The 25,315-nt window shown below is 37.5% G+C and overlaps 1 protein-coding gene across 4 annotated transcripts; it reads left to right on the top strand.

Moving 5' to 3' along the window:
* The first annotated feature begins 2,489 nt into the window (after positions 1–2,489).
* Positions 2,490–24,205, top strand: LOC148862019 (SMAD/FHA domain-containing protein). 4 transcript variants are annotated; one of them, XM_088941572.1, is made up of 13 exons: positions 2,490–2,944; positions 3,423–3,607; positions 3,680–3,783; positions 14,834–14,914; positions 15,285–15,388; positions 15,518–15,604; positions 16,173–16,375; positions 16,520–16,721; positions 16,811–16,861; positions 16,970–17,068; positions 17,315–17,374; positions 20,864–20,985; positions 22,218–24,205. In XM_088941572.1, the coding sequence occupies exons 1-13, from the start codon at positions 2,678–2,680 to the stop codon at positions 23,404–23,406; spliced, it is 2,754 nt and encodes a 917-aa protein (XP_088797698.1). In that variant the 5' UTR covers positions 2,490–2,677; the 3' UTR covers positions 23,407–24,205. The 4 variants fall into 4 exon arrangements, with proteins under 4 accessions (XP_088797698.1, XP_088797697.1, XP_088797696.1 ...); XM_088941571.1 differs by having other exon boundaries at positions 20,861–20,985; XM_088941570.1 differs by having other exon boundaries at positions 15,282–15,388.
* Positions 24,206–25,315: the final 1,110 nt, after the last annotated feature.

Raw genomic sequence — 25,315 nt, 5'->3', positions numbered from 1 at the left:
TACACCACCAATGTTTCTCTATGGGGAGACTAGAGGTTTTCAAATTGAAGCAGTCATTTGGTTATGTTATTGAAATACATTGAAGCGAAACCAAACCAAATTAATTAGTTAACCAATTGATCGATTTGGTTTTTAGCATAACGGTTGGGTTGCTCCATTCTGACCTATATATGATTAGGGTTTAAATTTTGGAAATTACCATCATCCATGTATGTATAAGGAGGTAAGGCTCAAAACCAATTGGTTAAAATACCAAATTGATCGATTCAATTAATTATATTTTTTGTTTTCTTGGTTTCTGGTGAACACCTGTAGGAAAAACATATCAACAAATAAACATATAAACTAAAGAGTGCTGCCAAGGGGTTTCATATATAAATATATATAACAGATGAAGTGGCCGAATTGAATTACATATCACTAGTCAGGACGCATGCAAATGCACGTTCTCTATTTTTGGACGCAGGATCCAACCCAGCTACACCTGCATCCAATTTAATTATTAAACCTTTAGACTCAAATTCAATTCAAAATCCAATATGTTGAACATAGATCAAATTTGGATTTAATTATCCACATCCAAGTTTTAATTGGATCGGATGGGGTTAAATCCACATCTGATCCATTTATTAATTGTATGCAAGTTCAAATAAGGCATCAAACTTCAAGAGTCCATTGACAACACCAGTTGGGCTCATGGTGAGATTGACCAAAATTTATTAATTTTAAATATATATTAGATTAATAAAAATGTTATTAAATTAATAATTTTATTGATTTTTACTAATAAAAATTTAAATTGGTTCTAGAATTTACAAATGTAATTATTTAAAATCATTATCATTATGGAAGCATTATCCAACATAATTAGTCTAAATGAAATTTAAATTATTGTAAGTTAATTTTAAAATTAATAAAAGTTTATTGTTTATAATAAACATTAAGAAAGACACGATATTGGAAAGGCTTTAACCAATCACAAACACTGTGGATTTGGATGAAAACCCACCTGATTGATTGATTACTTAGTTGATTAATTGGTAATAGGTCTTCCCTGTATCATTTCTTTCATGCATCATAGTCTGAAGCCAAATGTTAATTTTGTTATTTTTATTATTTGTAAATATTTTAATCATAATCTAAATTATTATAATTATTAAAAAACTAATATATTTAATTGTTTTAACTAATAGATTTCTATTAGTTTATAATTTTTAAATTAATTTAAATAGATTCCCACTAAGGTGCACAATTCAATAATTATACATAGAGAATGACCCCATTCTTGGTATGGGGCCTATTTTCTTATATTTTTTATTTATGTATTCTAATAAATTTTGTTTGACACCCAATTTCTATATTGTAAATTTAGGTTATTGTTTTATTTGCTTTTCATGTATAGGTTTGTTATTTAATTGAAGAGATTAAATAAAGTTTTTTTTCTAAATAATACCCCACTTTAGTAGGTCAATATTCTTATATTTTTTATTTATGTATTCTAATAAATTTTGTTTGACACCCAATTTTTATATTATAATTTTAAGTTGTTATTTTATTTGATTTTTATGTATAGATTTGTTATTTAATTTAAGAGATTAAATAAATTTATGTCTTTAAATAATACCCCACTTTATGGATACCACATCATTTAAAATGAGTACCAATTGAGGGTTGGCTCGTTGGTGTATTAACTGGTTTGTTCCAACGTGATGTGAAATCGAATCCCACAACCAACAGTTTGGGGAAAAAGGGGTCAAGGGGAAAGTTATTAATGGTGCATGGCACCGAATACCAAAAAATAAAAAGAAATTAGTTTTTTTCCTTTTATTTTTAGTAGAGTTAACTTTCACTAGCTTTCTTAGAGTAGAGGTAATTACCATTTGCTTGGGTAGACACATGTATGATAAAAGAAAGCTTTTTTGTTTGAGAGTGAATAATCACTTTTGTTCTTGAAAACATACATACAAAGAAAGCTTTTATATGTATGGAACATTGTGTCCAACCCAATGTGCATGATTTTGTCTGGATGCATCTAGTGAGGAACAAAATTGCATATGCATGTAAAAATTTTGAGGTCGGACCGGGATTGCCACCCATCATTAGGAGAGTAGAGAAAGGATCTGCTAGAAGCATGAGGTGTAACACGGGCTAGTATTACATCTATTAAGCAATAAATATGGAAAATATATGATATTTAAAAATTTTCTGACCAGGCAACTGGAATCATAAATGTGATAGTCAATCAGGTTTTATTTATCAAAATTTATGGGTGGGTTTTGATCGTCAAAACTCTTTCCATACCATATCTTTTCCGATCATAGATTAAGCAATAAACACGTCAGCTTTTAGGAACAAGATGTATAGCAATAGGAATTGATGACGTGTTGTCTCCAATCGGGTATTCTGCACCAAGCGAGAACAATGGCAAAATGTGCTGGATCTGATGTGGACTCCAAGATTTCAGATATTTGTAAGACCCGCCTGTCCACATCTATCCCAGATCCAGACCGTTTAAGCCCTACCGGATTGGAGTTGGCTGAGGACCAAGAAGGCAAGGGCCAAGAAGTAGGGACGTCTTCCCTTCCAAGTTCCAAGCTTCCAGCGGACGAGTGGTATATTGGGTTCTTGTTTGAAATCCCCGCCGAGCCATGCATCCTCTCTGATACGCTTCTCTGCAATGGCGCTGGAAGAGGACAAAGCGGACACTCCATTACTTCCCAAGGCGGTTCCGACTCCTAAGAACAATGACCCTCCCATCGTCTCTCAGGCAAGTTCATCTCATCCTTCGCACCAGGACACATCTCCCCCTAAAAAGATTCAAAGTGCCAGAGAGTTAATCCTCTCTACTGCTCGTAAGCTATCTGCTCAACATCTCCAGAATTCTGATCCTGGTGTTTGGGGCGTTCTCACTGCCATATCCAAAAATGCTCGTAAGAGACTGCAGGTATCAATCTTCATCTCTAAAACCCTAATCCCCTGTGTTCCATGGGTACATAGATTAGATTTTCAGTACTGACCCATTAAGCCCAATGTTCAACAACCTCCACTTACTTTATTCTGGACATGAATTATTTTGGAATAATAACACTTTGTATTCGTACACGAAACAGAAAAAAAGGAAGCATATTTGGAAATTTTGGTAATGCGTGTCAATGGAAATCATTTGATACCTTAATGTTTGTCTGAGTAAGTGTCATCGTCGTGCTATCTTCATTGGGAAACGGTTTTGTAGATGTATTTAGCACTGCTGAACTTGATAGCATTGAATCAGCTAGTTTGATTTTTGGGATTGTGAATGCACTCTCTCTATCTCTCTCGAAATTTGGTAATATGAGAACTTCTCTTTCCAGTTTCCAGTTAGTTGATAGTTGATGCTACATAACGCTCCTTGTCAATGCAAGCTGATAAAATTTGTTAAGCAGGGCATAAATATTCTTTTGACTGCTGAGAAGCACTACATTGGCCGGTTAGTAGAGGACAAGCGCTTCCAGATTGAATCACATGCTATAAGCGCAAATCATTGCAAAATTTATAGAAAGAGACTTGCTACTGAAGATGCGGAGCAGCCATCATGCTTCAACTGTGCTGTCTTTTTGAAAGATTCCAGGTTGTGTATTGCATAAGCAAGCTTATTTATTTGTCTTTATGTGATTTTCTGACTGTGCGGAACCATTTGCAGCACCAACGGAACATATCTTAACTGGGAAAAGCTGAAGAAAAATAGTCCTGAAGCTAAGCTTCAGCATGGAGATATTATCTCTTTTGCTGCACCTCCTCAGCATGGTAATGGGCATGCTTAAACTTTATGGTTAATTTCTATAGTTGTATTTGCTTATTTTAGAAACCAATGTGAGTTAATGTGGAAAATACTCTTTAATGTTTGATTGTAGTACTCTACCATTCTTGATAATGTTAACTAAGGGTGCACGTTGGACTGGGTTATGTCAGGTTGAGGTCAACCCTAACCCAATCCGAGGTGTTGAATCTTCAATGCTAACCCAATTCCAACTTGACCTTCAACCATATGTTGTAAACCATAACTCAACCTGACCCAGCCATAAGTCATCTTCATCTCTATCCTTGATGTCAGATAGAGGCATAGAGCACTTTGTATTCAACTAAGGTTTATTCTCAACCTCCAATTTTTCTTTAAAAAAATCTCATTAATAAAAACCTCAGCAAACTTCTATCACTTTCAAATGTTTGCAGGTAGATGAGAAAGAAAACTATAGCCAACTTAATTATGAAATGGATAACTTGGCTGACTCCATGAAAAAAAGGATGAAAGTGATCCAGGCAATCAATGTGCTTATGTGCCATAAAAATTGCATTTTTTTTTCAAAAAAATCTGTAATATAAAAAAGAAAATAAAAATAAAAAAAAAGAACAAGTCTATCAAGATCTCCTACTCCCTCCCCACCAACTGAAGTTTGCCTGACAATAAAAAAGACATTCTAAGGCTTTCATTCTAATTAATTTTGTATTCCAATTCCCATTTTCTAATAGTAAAGACTAGAGGAAAAACATGGGCAACTGGTTGATTGAACAAATTTCAGTGGAGGAAAAAATCAAAATGGTATCAAAGAAGAAGAATAAAACTTACCTGAATGGTGAATTATTTGTTTTAAATAATGCACTTTGGCTCTAAGTGGAGAAGTTGGATGAAAGTTTGATTTTCGACCCCAAGGTTCTCAATGCTTGTAAATGGGACAGCTAGAGAAAATTTTAGCAGTTCTAGAGGTTTGAGGCAAGGGGACCTTTTGTCTCCTTTTCTCTTTCTAATAGTCTTGGAAGGTTTAAGCAAGTTGGTAGATAGAGGTGTGGAGAGGGAACTGGTGGAAGGCTTCCAGGTGAAGCCCAATGGGACTGCTATTCCAATTCTGCAATATGCTGATGAGACATTCTTCTTCTGTAAGGCTTCAGAGGAGCAAGTTCTGAATCTGAAGTACATCCTTTTCTGGTTTGAGATTATATCAGGACTGAAAGTAAATCTAGCAAAAAGTGAGATGATAGAAGTGGGAGAAGTCTCTAACATCCAGGGTCTGGTAGATTTGTTGGGTTACAAGGTTGGTCAGCTCCCAGAAAATTATTTGGGGTTGTCATTGGGAGCCAAATGCAATTCTAAAACCATTTGGAACCCAATAATAAAAAGAATTGATCAGAAATTGGCCACTTGGAAAGCAAGGTATCTCTCCAAAGATGGAAAGGTAACACTCATCAAGAGTGCCCTAGCAAGTTTGCTAACGTACTTCATGACCCTTTTTCCTATCCCCTCAGAAGTGGTAGAGGTTTTAGAAAAAAGATGAGAGATTTTTTGTGGGTGGGCTGGAAGGATTCACACAAATATCATCTTGTAAACTGGGGTCAGATTTGTAAACTCCTATCTCAAGGGGGGTTGGGGTTAAGGAGCTTAAAATATTTCAACCTAGCTTTGCTAGGAAGTTGGATGTGGAGGTTTGCTGCTGAACCTGACAACCTCTGGAGGAAAGCAACAGCAGAAAAATATAGGTTGGATGAAAGTGGTTGTGGTAGTGGTCCACCCATGCCAATGACCTATGAATGCAGTCTGTGGAAAGGAATATGCAGAGCCTCAAACCTTTTCAGAAGGGGAGTTGGTTTCAAAGTAGGGAATGGGAGAAGGATCAGGTTCTGGTTGGATCCCTGGACTGGGGAGAATTCCATGAAGGAACTGTTTCCCACCCTGTTCGGTTTGGCAGAAGATAAAGAAGCCTTGGTGGAAGATACATTTCTGATAAGGGATAATGCTATTTGCTGGTCTCCAGCCTTAGAATGGGCTTCAATGACTGGGAGATTCAGCAGGTGGGAAATCTCCTAGTTTTGCTTCAATCTCATGTTTTGAATCTGCAATCTGAGGATTCTCTAGTGTGGAAGTGGAACAGAAGTGGGGAGTTTTCAGTTAAATCCTTCTACAGCACCATAAGGGGAGGTTTTGAAGCCTCTTTCCAAGACAGGCAATTTGGGGGACAGTGGTACCCTCAAAAGTAAAGTTTTTTGTATGGGTGGCAGCTTTAGTGAAGTGTCTCACCAAAGAGATGTTGGTGAGAAAAGGTTTTAACTGCAGTGACCTGAGGTGCAGCTTCTGTGGTGTGGATACAAAATTGGTCAACCATCTGTTTTTACATTGCAACTTTGCCTCAAAGATCTGGAGCTACTTCTTAAGTAGTCTGAGGTTAAGCTGGTGTATGCCAGACTCAGTTAAAGCCTGCCTGGAGGCTTGGCAGATCTGGGGGATGACTAAGAAAGGAAAGATTTGCTGGTCTTCTATTCCCTTAGCAATTGTGTGGATGGTTTAGACAGAAAGGAACAGCAAGGTCTTTGATCTTAAAACCTCTACTGAAGCTGAAGTCATCAATACCATTAATTCGGCTTTAGGTTGTTTTAGAAGTTGGTTGTCTATACTTACTGACTTTAAAGAGGTTACTTCTGATTGTAATTTTTTGAGGATGACCTTTTTTGGAGGTCCTTCTGATTTGGTGTGTACAGCTTCTCTTTGTACAAAGGACCTTTTACATCAATACAATTATACTTCACCTTTGCTGAAAAAAAATCCAATGCCAACCAAAAATAGCCTTGACTGTGTGATGGGTGTCCACAACAAAGATGGAAACTGTGAATGACAAGTCGACAACAAAGGGATGTAAGAGCTGAGAACAAATTTTAGAAATCAGAATCCGTAAACTTATTTAAATAACAGCCTCCAAATGGTGAATGGTGAGTCAATGCCAAATGTGAATCTTGTTTACTGATGGAGTGATAACCAATGCGGTGGCTTTGTGGACCACCAATAACCAGAACTACATACATCATTCTTGCAGTCAGAGATAATCAAGGTCATAAGAATGACCAAGCAGAGAGAATTGTAGTCCACGGGAGTGATTAGATTTAGTTTCCCATAAGATGGAAAATGAATTGCTTGTAGGTGAGTTTGAATATCTTCATGTTTGATATATATATATATATATATATTATATATATATATATATATATATATATATATATATATATATATATATATATATTTGAATGTATTTTAAATTCAAAAAAAAATCACAAAATTTTGTGGGGGTTGGGAAGCAAAGGGAGGAGGAGAGAGAATAAGCTGAATAGCTGATGTGGACCAAGACTACTTGATCATCATCGTTGTCGTCGTCATCATCATCATATAAGCCTTATCACAACTATATGGGATTGGCTACATGAATCCTGTTTCACCATTCCATTCTATTTAATGCCATAACTGTTGTTAAATTTTGAGCACTTAAATCATTTTTCACTACTTTGATCCATGTCCTTTTTGGTCTGCCTTTAGCACTTCTAGATCTAGCCCCTTCAACAGTTCAACTTGCAAGAAATCACTTCTTACAATATAATTTTCTTATTAATCAGTTAATGAATTTCTGTTATTGTTAAAAAAACCACTTCTTACAAGTGTTGTCAATTGTCTTCTATGCATGTGAGCAAACCATCTTAGTCTACTTTCTCTGATTTTATCACCTATTGGAGCTTTGGAGTTACTCCTAAATTTCTTCAAATGAATTTATGTTTTATATTATCCTTTCTAGTTTTTCACTCATCCATCTCACCACATACATTTTTTCAGCACTCATTTTTTGGACATGTTGTTTCTTGACTGCCCAGCACTCTGTTTCATACAGCATAGGTGGCCTTACAACTATTTTATAGAATTCTCCGTTTAATCGAAGTGGTGTTCACCTATCACATAAGACTATGGATGCATCCTTCCATTTTTCCCATCCTACTCTAATTCTGTGGGCGACATCCTCCTCAATCTCTCTCTCTCTCTCTTGTTATGAATTATCAAATCAAGGTACCAAAAAGGTCACATTGAGTTATTTATTGATCTCCAATCCTAAGTGTACCCTGATTTGCACTCTTGTTGTATATAGAATAGATGGGATAGGGTTACAATGCATTTGGCCTTTTCTTATTAGAGCTGGATGGTAACAAACTGCACAGCTAAATGGTAACAAACATGAGTATTACTAAGCAAGTCAGCATATCTAGCAACCCTAACCTTGAAATCAAATCAAGTTAGCAAATCTCAATCATGAGTCTAACCTCATCTTCAACCTGACCCAACCTTTTCGGATTGGGTTCAGGCTGGCTTGGCCCAAGTTGCACCGCTAATGGTATCAAACATGAGTATTGCTCAGCTTATCTAGCTTGACTACTTAAAATCTCAAAGACATTAACTTAGGTTTTGGAGAAAACAGTTTGAAATGCTAAGACTTCAATTATGTCGTAGTTATGCCATGTTATAGTGTTTAACTACAAGTCTATAACATGGGTTAGTTATGCGATATTCCAAACTCAGAAGGGTTAGTTATGCCATGTTATAGTGTATAATTCAAGTACCAAAGACTTCAATTCTGTCGTAGTTGCACATGAAGCTGTCATTTGAACCCCTTTCATCTACTTTTAGTACACTATGTAGGTATTTTATATCAGAGAAGAGTTGTCTTCATCAAATTGGCATAGATATTGTATTATTATTATTATTTTTACATAGGTTGGGTTTTTCCATTTTGGCCTTTTTTGTTTCCTTTTCTATCAAATGCTTGCATTTGTGGCTGAAACATGCATACTTTTGGGGTAAAAGTGTAAACAATCTATCATATTGTGCTGCCTCGGGGCTGATTTGTTGTTACGGAAACCTTATATTGTTCATTTTCATCATTTATGGAATCTTCATGTTATCTTGCTTCCTTCTGTTTTATTATTCTTGTTCTTCATATTATTTATTTTTGTCCCATTGATACATTTAACTAGACTTTACATTAATGTTAATTTGGATAAGGATCTCTCTCTCTCTCTCTCTCTCTTACACGCACACACACACGTCAAACACACAGCTATAAGTCATTTACACTTGTAATTTTTTCCTTGGCACAATGGTTGGGTTGCTCTATTGCGACCTGGGTGACCAGGGTTCAAATCTTGGAAATAGCTTCTCTGTATGTGCAGGGGTAAGGCTGTGTGCATCTGTCCATCCCTAGACACCACATTGGCAGGAGCCTCTTGCGATGGGCTGCCCTTCCTGGAAAAAGGAAAAAGTTGAATTTACTTCTTGCTAGGATGGTGATGTGGTATTGCTTAAATTTCTTCCCTTCTATTGTGTTCTTTGTTCTTATTACAGCTCCATTCAAGAATCATTTCTGAAAGATATTTTTGTTGTGCTTCCTTGAGGCACATGCCTCTTTTGGTATGCAAATGTCTCTCTCTGTTAGTGTCGACTAAATAAGGGTAGAGTGGTCATTTGAGTCTTATTAGTATGTTGATGCGTCTTTAAGTTAGTGTTGATGTGTTCCAACTTAAATAGGGGCATAACAGACCTTTGTTATTATTTAGTAAACTATATATATATCCTGTCCGACCTAAGAGAGAATGTTTTTTTCTCTTCTCTCTGGTTCAAACAGGTTTCTTCTTCTATTTTTTCTTCTCTTCTTCTCTCCTTCTCTCTCTCTTTTTTCTTCTCTTTTACCTTAAGTTCAGATCTGAAACTGACGAATCTGATTTGTAACATGGTATCAGAGCCAGGTTAAGTCAGTCCAAATCTGTTTGACTTTCAGTGCACTCTAGCTAGTAATCTCTCAGTTTTCTTCTAGTTTTTTTTTTTTGGAGTTTCGCAAAAGGGTTGAAAAGGAGTGGTCATCTCTTCCTTCTGGAGGTTTTAATGTATTCGATTGGGTGTGAAGTTGTGGTTTCAGGTGGTTGGTAGAGAACCCTCTAATCGATGGAACGAAGAGGTCTGCAACAACAGGTTTTGTGGTAGGTTCAGTTCAGCGGGCCGAAGGCTTAGTATCAGTCGTATGGAATGCTGAAGTGGTACTCTTATGTGTGTGATGTGTTCGTGAGGTGCTGAAAGTGATAATAGTGGGGATTAACATTGCTGAAACCTGTGACAGTGTATGTTTCAGCAATGGTCAGTCATATGGTGGTGAGTGATTAACTAGAGGAGTGAAGTACAGCGTTTGTTGGAGTGCAGTGTAGTGATTACTGGGTAAGGCAGGTTGAAAAAAAAGAGGGGAAGAGTTTTTTTTACAGCCATGGGAGATAATGAACATAAGTCGGTTATGGTCCCTCAAGACTACTTGAATGTACAAATGACCTCAATTAAATTGAATGGAGAAAATTACGTACCTTGGGCCAAATCTGTTGAAGTGTTTCTCAGAGCCAAGAAGAAAGTAAAGCATATAAGAGAAGAAAAACCCCCAGTTGATTCCTATGAGTATGGTGATTAGGAGCAAGAAGATGCACATATTATGACTTGGCTGTGGAACAGTATGGAACCTAAGATTAGTGTAAACTTCATGTTCTTAGACACAACCAAGGAAATTTGGGATTATGGAAGGAAGCTTTACTTAGGACGGGATAACACTACCAGAGTATATTAGCTCTATCAAGAGTATTTTAGTTTGCAATAGGGTAACTAGAGTTTTGAAGAGTATTATGCTAGTCTGAAAAAATTGAGGAATGAGTTGAGCGTGTATCACCCCCTTGCATCTGATGTTAAAATTCAGCAACAACAGAGAGAGCAACTTGATGTAACTAGATTTCTGGTGGGATTGAAGCTTGAATATAAACCGATGAGGGCTTAGATACTAGGTGGGTCTGCCCTCTCCTCTCTCGAGGAGGTTTTTGCCCGTCTCCGGAGGGTTTCTATTGGCCCTCCAGAGAACCCCACCATATCCAATAGGTCTGCCCTTGCGGTGGCCAGAGGGGGCGGTTGTGGTGGTAGAGAAGTAGCTCATCAGGGCTAGCCAGGCTGTGGTGGTAGAGGTGGACACATGTACAGTTGTGGTGGTGGGCATATTGGAGGTTGAGATTCAGGGGGAGCTTGTGGTAGAGGACGTAATCATGGTCTGAGAAAGTGTACACATTGTGGTGTGGATGGACACACTGTTAATTTTTGCTATGATCTACATGGCCCACCTTCATCTTGGGCAAATCATGTAGTGGCTAGTGGTGATATGGAACAAGGGAGTCAACAAACCGATCAAACTCCTCCACCTATAGATGCCTCCAGACAAGAGATGACGAGTATTTCACGTACTGAATATGAGCGGTTGATCCAGGCTACTTCTCAGCTGAGTACAACTACGCTTGCCCACTTAGGTATGGCTTGTCTGGCATCCAAACCCTCCCACTAGATTATTGATTATGGAGCTTCCGATCACATGATTGGGACTCCATATGTTTTCTCTTCACTTTCTTCATCCTCTACAACCCACACTGTCACCCTTGCTAATGGTTCCACTTCTTCCATAAGTGGTATTGGTGATGTTAAAACTGGTTCATTATCTTTGTCTTCAGTTCTGTATGTACCCGAATTTCCATTTAATCTTATGTCTGTTAGTAAATTTACCAAGTCTCTTAATTGCTCTATCATCTTTTACCCTTCATCTTGTGTATTTCAAGATTTCAAGACGAGGATGGAGATTGGTGGAGGCTATGAAGCTGGTGGACTGTATTACCTTGATGGTGGTGGTTCTTCAACAACTCTTCAGTCATCTCTCACCCCTCTCCACTAGCATTGCAGACTTGGTCATCCATCTCTTAAAGCACTTAAGAAACTTGTTCCAGCATTGAGTCGTCTTTCTACTTTGGATTGTGAGTCGTGTTAGTATGGGAAACATTATCGGGTCTCCTTTAGTCCTAGAGTCGATTGTCGTATGTTGAGTCCTTTTTCTTTGGTCCATTCAGACACTTGGGGTCCAAATAAAATAGTGTCACACAATGGATACAAGTACTTTGCTATTTTTGTTGATGATTATTCAAGGATGACAGGGCTTTATCTTATGAAAGAAAGAAGTGAATTATTTTCTATTTTCTAAAAATTTTATGCTAAAATCCGCACTCAATTTGGTATCCATATTAAGATCCTACATTCAGAAAATGACTAAGAATATTTTTATACACCCTTTCAGCAATATTTAGAACAACATGGTATTATTTATCAAACCTCTTGCTCTTACACCCCTCAACAAAACGAGGTAGCTGAACGGAAAAACCGCCATCTCTTAGAAATCGCTCGGTCCTTGTTGCACCATATGAATGTACCCAAACGTTTCTGGAGTGATGCTATGCTTACATCTTGCTTTCTTATTAACAGAATGCCTATGTCCATCCCTGATGGTCAGTCTCCCTTCTTTGTTCTGTTTCTTACATTGTCTCCTTTTCCTTTTACCCCTCGAGTTTTTGGGTGTGTGTGCTTTGTTCATAACCTTGGCTCCGAACTAGACAAATTAGATGCACGATCTACGAAGTGTATCTTTCTTGGCTATTCTAGGACACAAAAAGGGTACAAGTGTTAAATCCTAGTTCTCAATGTTGTTTTGTGTGCCCTGATGTTACCTTCTTTGAGTCGGTTTTGTTCTTTTCTAGGTCAACTGTCTCTTCCCCTTTTTTCCTTCCGCTTCCAGTTCCTGTTGCAAACTCCATTCCTCTTGTTCCAGCTGTACTCAAGTCTTCGCCTCCGGTGCCACTTCCTCTTGCACGACCACCTATCCATTAAGTGTATACACATCGACATGCACCAACCCCTCCAACTTTATAACTGACGGATCCAGAAGTGACTTTTGCAGCAGCACCACCCCCCGTTTTTGACCTAGACCTTTCCGTTGCGTAGTGAAAAGGTAAACGTAGTTGTACCCTTCATCTTATCTCCAATTATGTTTCTGTTTCTCACTTATCTCCTTCTCATTGACAGTTTGTTTCGTTGTTATCTTCTGTTTCTGTTCTTAAGAATGTCCACAAAGCCCTTATCTCTCCGAGGTGGTGTCAAGTGATGGAAGAAGAACTCTCCACTCTGGCTCATAATCATACCTGGGATCTCACCACCCTTCCTTTGGGTAAGCATATTGTAGGATGTAAGTGGGTATACACGGTCAAGTATTTGCCTGATGGTACTGTTGAGAGATTGAAAGCTCGGTTGGTTGCCAAGGGTTATTCACAGTTATATGGCATTGACTATACAAAGACTTTCTCTCCTGTTGCCAAGATTGGTTCTGTTCTTGTTTTGATCTCCCTAGTTGCTATACATGATTGGCCTTTGTTTCAGCTTGATATTAAGAATGCTTTTTTGCATGGTGATCTTCTTGAAGAGGTGTATATGCAGCAATCACCCGGGTTTGTTGCTTAGAGGGAGGATGGTAAGGTGTGTAGGCTCAAGAAAGCTATTTATGGACTTAAACAGTCCCCTCATGCTTGTTTTGGTAGGTTCAATGAAGTCATGAAGAAGTTTGGCATGAAGCAGTGTCAGGTTGACCTTTCGGTATTCAACTATGACTCTGATGCGGGGAAGATTTTGTTAGTGGTTTATGTTGATGATATTGTTATTACTAGCAGTGAATGGTCGAAAACATTTCTACATGATCATTTTCAAACAAGACTTTGGCAAATTGAAATACTTCTTTGGGATAGAAGTGGCAAGGTCCAAGTATGGTATTAATTTGTGCCAAAGGAAATGTGTTCTTGATCTACTGGAGGAGACATGCTTGTTGAGTGCCAAACCAACAAAAACACCCATGGAGTTGAATGTCAAGTTGAGTAATGATACAGGTGAGGAGTTTGAAGATCCAACAAGGTACAAAAGGTTGGTGGGCAAGCTAAACTATTTAACTATCACTCGGCCAGATATCTCATTTGCAGTGAGCGTGGTGAGTCAATTTATGCAGAATCCTCGAGTTCCACATTGGGACACGGTGCTAAGGACTGTAAGGTATTTGAAGGGAGCTTCTGGCCGTGACTTGCTATATAAGAGCGGTGAAAATATTGAAATAGCGGGATATACAGATGCTAATTGGGCTGGATCTATATCTGACAGAAGGTCTACTACAGGTTATTGTACTTTCCTTGGGGCTAACTTGGTGAAATGGAAGAGTAAGAAGCAGACCGTGGTGGCAAGAAGTAGTGTAGAAGCTGAATACAGAGCAATGGCACATACAACTTGTGAACTAGTGTGGCTAAGAAATGTCCTACAGGAGATGGGGTACTTGATTACCACTTCAATGAAGCTGTATTGTGACAACCAAGCTGCAGTTCACATTTCCTCTAACTCAGTTTTTCATGATAGAACAAAACACATAGAGAAAAGGTTCTAAGTGGAATGATAAGTACAACATATGTTAATACAGGGAGCCAATGGGCAGACTTGTTAACCAAAGGGTTGAGTCGGGCAAGAGTGGATTACATATGTAACAAGCTGGGACTATATGGTATATACACTCTAGCTTGAGGGGGAGTGTTAGTGTTGACTAAATAAGGGTAGAATGGTCATTTGAGTCTTATTTAGTATGGTGATGTGTCTTTAAGTTAGTGCTGATGTGTCCCAACTTAAATAGGGACATAACAGACCTTTGTTATTATTTAGTAAACTATATATATATATCTAAATATATATATCCTGGTCGACCTAAGAGAATGCTTTTCTCTTCTCTTTGGTTTGAACAGGTTTCTTCTTCTCTCCCTCTCTCTCTCTCTCTCTTTCTTCTTCTCTTTTACCTTAAGTTCAGATCTGAAACTGACGAATCTGGTTTGTAACACTCTCCTATAATATTCTCAGATTTATTGAGAACTGTGACCTGTATTATCTTGCTTCCTTTTTTATCGGTTTCTTTTATAAGTTGAGGAATCATTGGTGCTGTTATTTGTGCTGACATGCTTGTGAATATATTGAGGTTTTGGGATCTTGTATATGCTGCAGTTTATAATCCATATATGTGATTGAAATGCATCATAAGGTTATTAAACAATCTTTTTTCTTCCATGTTTTTTCTGTTGATGGTTACAGAACTTGCTTTTTCATTTGTATATCGAGAATGTTCCAAGGCGGATACTTTGGTGGATGGTGCAGTTTTGAAAAGAAAAACTGGTATGTTCTAACAAATAAGAATGAGAAACTGGGTATGCTACCTGCTTATGTCAAAGATGGAATGTTTATCATGGTGCAGCATTTACACTTAAAGTTAAATTGTCAGACATAATGGCCGAAGTGTTGACTTTTTTTGCCTCCTGAGAAATAAGTAATAAAAGGAAAGCTATGAAAAGTCCCTATGTAATTTTAGGGGTTATCTTAAAGCATTTCTCAACAACTTTCTCTCACTTATGTTCCAAGAAACCAAACACAGCAATTAGGATTCATGTACTATGAGATTATGCTTCTTTCTTTAAGTGAAGTCCATATTCATATGTCTTAGAATTTGGAATCAGTTATATGTATTGATCAAAATTCTTTTTAGAAGAGGAATTTGGTTCCGAAAGCAAAAGGCTAAAAGGTATTGGCATTGGTGCACCTGAGGGTCCAATTTCGCTTGATGATGTTCGAAGCCTTCAACGATCAAACACGGTAGTATTAAATTTTGAACCCGAAGGTTTCATGGTTGTGAATGTCAACTTTTCTCCTCTATAATTAGATAAAAAACCTAATTGTGTTTCTTACACAATTCTTAGACCTCAAATATTTATTTGTACACAGGAGCTGAGGAAGCAATTGGAATCTCATGTCCTCACCATTGAAACATTGCAGAAAGAACATCGAGTGGCTCTTGTTCGTCATGAAAATGTATGCCATTTCAATCCCTCGCATGTGTGCATTCTTGAATGTGGATTGAGCTTCTACATCCAAAATAGTAGTTTATAGTTATATATTACAGAATCATCATGGATACACAAATAGATTTATGACGGCCTGATTTACTGTTCCCTATGCTATGATATATAAAGTAACCTGTTATGGTTACAAATGCTGAGATGGCCTGGCTCAGGTCTTTGTTCATATGAAATGTGTCTTGGTCTAGTCTTCTATTGCTCATTATGGTCCTAAGTCCCCATTTGGGGTTTTTAATTTGGAAGACCATTGGCTGGATGAACTGACTTATTGCTATTCATGTTGGATTTCTGTCCCAAATTTCCTTGTAGCCATTTTTTCCTGATATTGAAAGAGAAGTTGAAGTGGCATTCTCCCAAGACATTTGGTGCACTTGATCTTGGGAATTGCTAAACCCTTACTCTGTATGTGCCTATGTGGTAGTAATGTCTATTGCATGGTTTACCACTCCAATTGCCTTAACTATTTGCTTCTTTGTTGGCATTTTTTTTCTGATTAATATATAATCATTTTAACTCTGTAGGAGATGAAGGAGCTGAAAGAATCTGTATCACAACCATACCTTGATAAAATTAAAGAGCTACATCATACCTTGGAGGTTAAAAATAAGGAACTAGATGGGGTCAATTCACTTTTGGCTGAACGACAACATGCTATTGAGGACCTTGAACAAAGACTTAGAGCATCTATGCAGTCACGCAGTGATGCAGATGCAGTAATCAATAAGTAAGGAATTAAATTCCATTGCTATAATTCTTTTTTGTATTACTTTGGTTCTTGAAGAATGACTTGAACTGTTTTTACATTGTTTTAGTTGCACATATGCGTTATGATGTCATGCATGTTGTTGGCCTATTGTTTATCCTGCAGTCAGAAGGCATCTATATGTGAACTTGAGGCACAGTTAGATGAAGAGCGAAACCAGAGAAGGGAAGAACGAGAAAAGTCTGAGGCAGATCTAAAAGCTGCACTGCAGAGAGTCCAAGCAGAGGGTCAGGAGGAGTTAAAACGGCAATCTGAAGTTGCATCAAAACAACAAAGAGAGCTGCAAGAAGCTATTAATAAGCTTCAGGTTTGAAAAGCATTTTGATTCTTCTCGATTTCAGATGATTCATGTTAGTCTAAAAGCTGTTTGCAAGCTCATTTTCTTCACCATCTCAGGAATCAGACAAAGAAAAAAGTCTACTTATAGAAGCTTCAAGATCCAAACTGGTATGTTTTGAGGGACATTTTTTTTTTCTGAGACATTGCACAGACTGACTTTGCATTTCATCTAGAATAAAGAACCTTGTTCATTTATAACTGTTTTTTCTGTAGCAGGAAGGGTTCAGGGAAAGCTTGGTTATATCTGAGAAGAAAGTGCGCCAGCTAGAAGCCCAAGTTAAGGAAGAGCAGAAAGCCTCAGCAGAAAGCAGAAAAGTATTGTTGCATTACATGTTTAAATGTTTCTATTTCCTTTTCTTTTCCTGGCGTTTATTTTTGTTTCAGAATCCCAAAAGGGATCTTGGTCTTGGTTGTTGGTTGTATATAAGCATTATCTGGGCATAAATCAGAATCTGGTCTTTATAAATGTATGCTATGTTAATATTTTTTCTTTTTTTTGGACATATTAGATTTTGTACATCAAAGCCTGATGTTTGTTTTCCTGTTGTGATGTTGTAACAGAAAGTGGAAAAGCTGGAACATGACGTTAAAAGATCGAGGAAGGAACTTGAAAGTGAAAAGGTAGGAAATACATTCCTTTTCCTCCCCATCGAATCCAATATGTCTTGACTAGTGCCAAGTATTTTGCTCTTTAAGCTATGGGCCATCGCCCAATGATGACCCCTGTTAACCTGGGTAGTGGGAGGGGTAGACTGGATATGGGCCTAACCTTCAACATTTTTTTTTAATGTTTTTTTGCAAAAAATGGTAGCTCTCAGACTTGTTAGGCTGCATTAGTTAAATATTTTCATGTTAGATCCTAGCTTTCTTAGTATTGATTATTGAATAAATATTGTCACTTGACTTCAGCTTGGAAGAGGCATTTCCATGTGTGAAGGGAATGAAGATTTTTTAACCCTAAACAATAAATATTGTCACTTGACTTCAGCTTGGAATGAAGGAGTGCAAATGGGCTAGCTGATTATCTTGCTAAACAAGGGGCTTTGAGGCAACAATTGTTTTGGGCTGCAATGTAAAGTGGGACAGAAATATGTAATTGTGTGGGAGCATTAATCCCATACACAAAGTTGTAAATCTTTATTTTAACCCTAATTTAAAATAAAATTCTCTTTTGCTGATAAAAAAAGGGAATGCAGATTTTTTTCCTTCTGTTTTTTTCCTGGGGGGTGGGGGTGGAGATTCTTGGTTGACCCAGTCCACTTATTTCTTTGCTGAGTGTTAACCCCCTTTCTCCCTAGTCCCTAGCTCTCACGTATATGTTGCACAGTTATGTTATTTAAGAAATAATCTGAAAAATTGATCTCATAGACAAGCTGTAGAACATAAGCATGCCACTACTTAAGATTCGATGATATCTTGTTGAACATGGATAATTTTGGTTCATACATGCCATAAAAAAGCATGTTAGAAGGCATCATTCATACTTCATAATGTGCAATATGGTATTGTAATAAGCAGCACACCATAGTATGTCAAGAATCTCTCTCATGTATTATTTTTTTTATCAGTAACTAAGACTATTGATTTATGTGAAAGAATGGTTGATTTACAAAGTCACTAGGTGAACCACTGAATCCTTATTTGGTGGATTAGCCCCAGCTATCCACCTTCCTTCCAACCATTATTATAGGAGGTACATTCAGTTTCCACAGGAAAGCCAACTACAAAACAGCTTCTGCCCATTGTAGTTGAGTGGTTTCCTTTCTTAAAAGTTAATCTTTGCAATATTGCTAGCACCTTAGCTCTAGTCAAAAGCATTGCATTTTGGAGGCCTATCACCTAGGCAACCGACTAGACAGGTGGTGTGGATGTAAACATCTTAGTGGGAGCAAAGAACTAATTATGCCCTTTATATTTATTAACATGAGTGTGTATAACCCATTTGGTTGATAGGAATGCATGTTGATCTAAAAGTCAGATCTCTTAACCCTTGGACATTTATGTGTTTTCCTTTGAACCGAGGAGTTTATTCTTTTTTCAAAATCTTATTATTTCTAAAGATCATGTATAAATTGCCATTTCATCATTTGCTTATAAAAAAAAATGTCGTTTCATCATTTACTGATTTAATTTGTTAATTTATAGTTCATTTTTAACGTGAAACTCCATAATACTTGGTAAATGTTGCCTAGGTGATGCTTAATTATCTCTAGGTATCAACTTGCCTTGCCAGCCCAAAACACTTAGGCCTCACCTAGCTGCCTTAACAATACTGTTTCGGACTTAGACACCTGCTGGTCTGAGCGCAGCAATATACTTGAAGAGATGGAGGAAAACACTACTTGAAGCTGGAATGGAAGTAGAACTGCATAGATGACTCGAAATCAAGTAGAATTGTTTAAAATGAATGGGGACCAAACTTTATGTTAAAACTCTACAAAAACATTTTAGCCACTCATTTCTTAATCTAAACTATTAAGGGGATGTCTGACAACGTAATTGTTTCTTGATTGTTTTTTTTTTCAAGAAAACAGGTCCATCACACTATCATTTTGTGTTTTCCAATTTGAATGATTATTGCTAAACTTTTCAATATTAATTGGTCATCTTTATTAAGTACGTATCCCACATAAACCAGCAAAAAGTGATCAAAATAGATAAAGTGTGCCCACAATTGACAGGTTTAGTAGTTTCTTTTTTCTGTCTCAAAAATTTAAAATGAGGAAAATGAATGGGTCTTTACAATTTATTGGTGATTTCATTTGCAGGCAACGCTGAGAACGAACATGATAACATTGTTGAATACCACCTACAACAGAATCAAATGGTTGGATGGAAATACTGTTGGACTAGTGCTTTGCTTACAACTTAAACAACTCTTAAAGTCACATAATCCCCTTAGAATTCACTTGATCTCTACCAAAAAAAAAAAACTGTAATGACCAAAATAATCTTGAAAATACAGCATGCAAATAAAAGCAAAGGCCTTTTTTATCAGACAGATACTCCTGCATGGCTCTCTCTCTCTCTATCTCTCACACACACACACGCACGCACGCAGGCATGCACACACACACATGAGCATGCTTATGTATTGCAGTTCTCTTATTCCTGTGTACTAATGTGTAACATCAAGCTTGTGAATGCTAATTGTATAGTAGTTAGTAATAATTGTGAAAATGTGCTGTGTTTTCTGTAGAATGGTCATGTTGGCTCACCTCTCACTGTAGCATTTTATTTTTTTTGATCAATAACAGAAACTTTTATTAAGAAAAAGAGATGCTAGAAAAATGCAACAGGAGGGAGGGGTAAAATCTCTTAACCCTCCCTAAAAGTAGACGTCAATTACAATAATGCCCAAAAGAAACTAGCTCTTCCCACCCCTTGTTTGGCCAAAGAGTGCCAAAGAATTAGCACTCCTCTTGGACCACTGAAACTGAATTTGCATGTTTTGAGTGAGCTGGTTAATCTTCTTTTTTTCATTCGAGAACTTCCACAAACTGAAATCTTCCTTCTGCATCCAGTTAATAACCAACCTAGAGTCGCCCTCCACCAGCAGTTTTCTAATATTCAGCCGTTGAGCTCTTTTTATCCCTTCCAAAACTGCCAAAATTTCAGCTCACTGTAGCATTATCTCTAAATCCACTACCTCATATCCAAAAAAGCCTTTGTGTTTTTTAATGACTGAATCACTGTGGTTCATTCCTATGGTTTACATGTTATGCAACTACTTTTTTTTTTTTTTTTTATTTCATTTCAATATTCTCTTTCTGACTCTGGAGATTATTTTATTTTTTATTAGTGATTATAACTTACCCAGTTTGGCCCAATTGATGGACCGTGGACATTCTTGTTGTGCTATTGAAATTATCTTGTTTGTTGGTTTGCTTTAGTTAGCAAGATGCTTATCTTATTTAGATATGAAGGTATTCAACGCTCTTCTTGTTCTTTTATTCATAATAAATAAATAAATAAATAAAAAAGCTCTTCTTGTCCTTGAAGGGTTACCTCTAAAAGCTAATGGGTACAAAGAATTTCTTTTAGTTTAGGCACTTCAATGAATTTCCTTGTACTTTTTAAGCTGAGGTTCTTTTGTGCTGTTGGTAGCAGGTAGCTCGAGAAGAAGCATGGGCAAAAGTTTCTGCTCTTGAACTTGAAATGGCTGATGCACTTCGTGACCTCTCAATTGAGAAACAGAGGTTTCAAGGTGCCAGGGAAAGAGTTATTCTCCGGTAAGAAATAGGAATCCATATTCCTTCTCTTCGACATTGGAGAGTGGTTGAGATGTGCATTCAAACACAATTTGCTTTCCATATTCTTCACACTATGGTTTGTAAAACATATTATCTTTCTAATGCAAGCACTTGGTGGCTGTGATCTGGCTGGGAGAGAATAGGCATGTCCTTGCCAATACAGACACACCATAAGAGAGATGAGGTATTCTAGCCAGGGAATTTGGACTCAACTTTCCATTAAGCCTAAAGGTCACCAAATAGTTTGGTTGATGCATAAGCGGTGAATAGAAATTGTAGTTTAATTGTAATATGAGTAATTGATGGTAATGGTGGGATAAGTGGCTGTATACCAGTATATACTTGGGGATGTTGACATCTTGTTATTACATTATATTTAGACTCAAAATTAACAGTTACCAGTTCCAAAAATAAATAAAGAAAAAATTACTTCTTTTTTTTTTATGGAACATAAATAAAAGTTGGGGTGCAACACGGGGACTTTCCGGGAGGTCACCCATCCTAGTACTACAATAGTTTGGTTGATGCATAAGCGGTGAATAGAAATTGTAGTTTAATTGTAATATGAGTAATTGATGGTAATGGTGGGATAAGTGGCTGTATACCAGTATATACTTGGGGATGTTGACATCTTGTTATTACATTATATTTAGACTCAAAATTAACAGTTACCAGTTCCAAAAATAAATAAAGAAAAAATTACTTCTTTTTTTTTTATGGAACATAAATAAAAGTTGGGGTGCAACACGGGGACTTTCCGGGAGGTCACCCATCCTAGTACTACTCTCGCCCAAGCACACTTAACTTCGGAGTTCTGATGGGTTCTGGTGCATAATGCAGTCCATTAATGTTTGAGGCTGCAATAATGCAGTCCATTCTATGGTTTATGAAGAAGATATTCTTGTTGTTTGGTCTTGCCTATTCTGTGATATAAAAAACAAAAAGTTAGGATACAGAGTTATTCATGGTATATTCAAGTTGTGGCAACTGGAATTTGTCACAGCAAGTCCATTGAAGAGTGATCTTTCAAATATTTGATTTTACTTATCTATGATTTATCGTTCAAATACTTGCGTGTGAGTGTATCATTCACTGGTTAAGCAGCTTGTTTTCAAAAGTTTTTCTTTCCAAGTTATATTTGAAGAGAAAACTATGTTGTATCTGATGTAACCCAATGTTTTATTTTATTTCTGCATGCTGATGTCATACAGGGAAACACAGCTACGGGCATTTTACTCCACCACTGAGGAGATTTCTGTTCTGTTTGCAAAGCAGCAGGAGCAGCTGAAGGCCATGCAGAGAACTCTGGAGGATGAGGATAACTATGATAACACGTATGTCGATATTGAACTCGATGGAACAAAAGGGAACACAAGTGGAACTGTAGTAAGAGAGAAAGAAACAACAGCAGCTCACCGAAGCAACAGCCAGGGAAAAGAAGGCTCCATGTCCTCAAGTCCAAGGGTTGTAAGAATCCAGGTTGAGAGCACGAGTGATGAAGCTAGTGTTACTGAGAAGCATGATTGTGATATCAGAAGCCAAGAACAACATACCCAAGATGCGGAATGCACGAGTGCTGACCACTCTGTTAAAGGGGGCTTTGGTTCTGAGATTGAGGGGATTGACACGGTACCAGTGCTGGATGGAGATCCTATTGAAACTGAGAGAGTGCTCGAGACTGAAAGCCCTGCCATTGATGTGAACTTTAGTGAGAGAAATTTTGATCTAAAGAAATGCTGCAATTTAGATCAGGAGGACAAGATGCAGCTTGACAATGATACCCAGGTTCAAGAAAATGAAGAAGAGATTCTCAAGGTTCATGAGGAAAATGCAAATTGCTCGCAATCCAATAACCCACGTGAGGTCCTGAGATCCATGGAAGATACAGAAGCCGGTGGCACAATCAGAACAGCTGATCTTTTGACTTCTGAAGTTGCTGGGAGTTGGGCATTCAGTACAGCTCCTTCCGTCCATGGTGAGAATCAATCCCCTCATAGTGAAGATTGTGGCAGTGCAAGAAGTGATGGAGAATGTGCTGCTGCTCTACACTGCTCCGATGGCCAGGTTGCTGGGAGCCAGGTTGTGGCATCTTCTACTGCTACTGCAGCCACCAAGTCAAATGCGGAACGCCAAAAACTTAATGAGATGATTAAAATTGTTGCTCCCGATTGTGAGGTGCAATTCGCAGGTAGCGGTTATGGAGAGAGAGACAATAAGGTTTCTAATTCTAATTCAGATTCAGATACCAAGGAGGGAAGCCACCATGATAGTGATACTGATGATGAATCCATATCAGCAACTGATGATACAAAGGTGGGTACAGACCAAGAGGGGCGGGATAGTGAAGTTGAACCAATGGACGAATCTGATGATGCTACTCAAGATGATTCTGTTGGATAGTATCTGGGGTTGTGTTTAGAAAGTCAATTGGTTGCCGAGGAATGTGCAGGGAAATTTCCTTTTTTTTTCTTGATTGGGGCAAAGGGGAATGGAGCTGTAAATATGTGACGTTTCTATTGAAATCCATTTCTCTTTGTACCATTCTATTTATTTGGCTTATTCCGTTTTCCATGCCCATGTAATTTAAGTCCAGTCATCTAGATGGATCGTGGATCATGGATAGGATGTTGCTATCCATGTCCATCATGCCCATGTTGATGGTGTCCAATCCTGTTGAGATGGGCCAGCTAGTAGAGGGTATGATTGTATGTATCTTCGCTTGACAATCATTTAGAATGGAACATATGAATGGGCTCTCACTAGAGTTGTTACTACTCGAGCAGAGGTGGACATGGAGGAAAAAAGGAATACCAAACGAAGGAACTGGAGCGTGCCATAGGCAGTGATACTTCTGGGGATTATGAAGTAATGCTTCTAGCTTTGATATTGATAGGTTATGGCTTCATGGGGGATCTTGTACAGAATACAGATATTCGATGTGTTCTCGGTGAGATTTTTCCACGTGGGTGTAAAAAAATGAGAAGAGAGATGGAAGGGAAGGAGACGGAAATACAGAGGAAAGAAAAGCTTGTAGTGGATTTATACAGACGAAAAGAGTGTTTCCATTAGGCTCTGCTTTGTTTTTTTTTATTTTTTATTTTTTATTGTTCCTTTTTTTTCCTAGTTTATCCACATGTATTTTAAAAGGGTTGTTACTGATTTGATCCAAGATTCACTTTAACTTGGCAGTAGTTCACAATCTCTCTCCATCTCTCCTGGCTGTAGTTCACAAGGAGGGTTATCTCTATGGTCCAAAGCACAATTTTGGGTATTTTATTCATTATCTATTCACATAACAAAGGACAAAATCGATATTTTAACATTTCTGTCAACATTCAACGATGATGTCAATTGTTAGAAAACTTGGAATTAAGGAACTCTAAAATATGTGATAGATTTACTCTAGCATACTCTTCTTTTCATTTGTGTTCATATTAGTTGCTTTGTTTGGTGAGGGTTTATGTTCTTTGGTGTTGCTTCCCTTAATTAGTTGATTATGCTCTGATTTTTTATTCGACTTTGGGGGTAATATTTTCTTTTCTATTTTACATGTATGTTATTTTCTGCAAGATTTGTTTTTTTTCCCTAGTTTCCTTGGTTGTTTTTTTTTTTTTTTCGCTGCTTGTTTGTTGTGTCTTATCTCCAATTTCTGTGGTTTGTTTAGTTTTCCTAAAATAGTGGCTTTCTTTGGTTGAATTTGTTAGGATTTTTGGCTTGAACAAGACAATGGCATACAATTGTTATTTCAGGCTATTTATAATTGAAATAGGCATACCATAAAAATGCATGTGAGAGGCTGTTTCAATGTTTTAAAAATAAACTTGGAACCGGAATCACTTTGGCCACTGGTTTTTGGGTCAGTGGTTTGACTGTCTAGTTCAAAAGGATGGCACATTCCAAATTAAGAAAATAAAAAATAATTAAAATGAAAACAACCAAAATTGTTGTCTGGGTCGAACAGCGGAACAGGTTGACAATTCAACCGCCCAGACCAGAAGGTCACTGACTAAGTCAATGGTTTTTAGCCAAAGAACGGGTTAGGGGTGAAACGGAACCGGTTGCCTCAATGGTTCCCGGGCTGAATGATCTGGCTGTCCAGGTCAACGATGGTTCAAAAACACTGGGCTGTTTTGTAGAAACATTAAATTGGTGTTTCTTGCTCCAATGGGGTAAATAACCATTCTAGCTGAAGTAACTCTCACATGTGTTTTGACAACATAAATAACCAAATTGTATCGATCAACCCAAAATGTTTTAGGTAGAAACATGGGTACTAAAACGCAACTTTTTTTTTGCTTGATTCTAGGCT

This window comes from Nelumbo lutea, chromosome 4, assembly GCF_056320005.1.
Source record: "Nelumbo lutea isolate HS-2025 chromosome 4, American lotus-T2T, whole genome shotgun sequence".
NCBI lineage: Eukaryota > Viridiplantae > Streptophyta > Magnoliopsida > Proteales > Nelumbonaceae > Nelumbo > Nelumbo lutea.
This window is presented reverse-complemented; position numbering and strand designations above follow the sequence as displayed.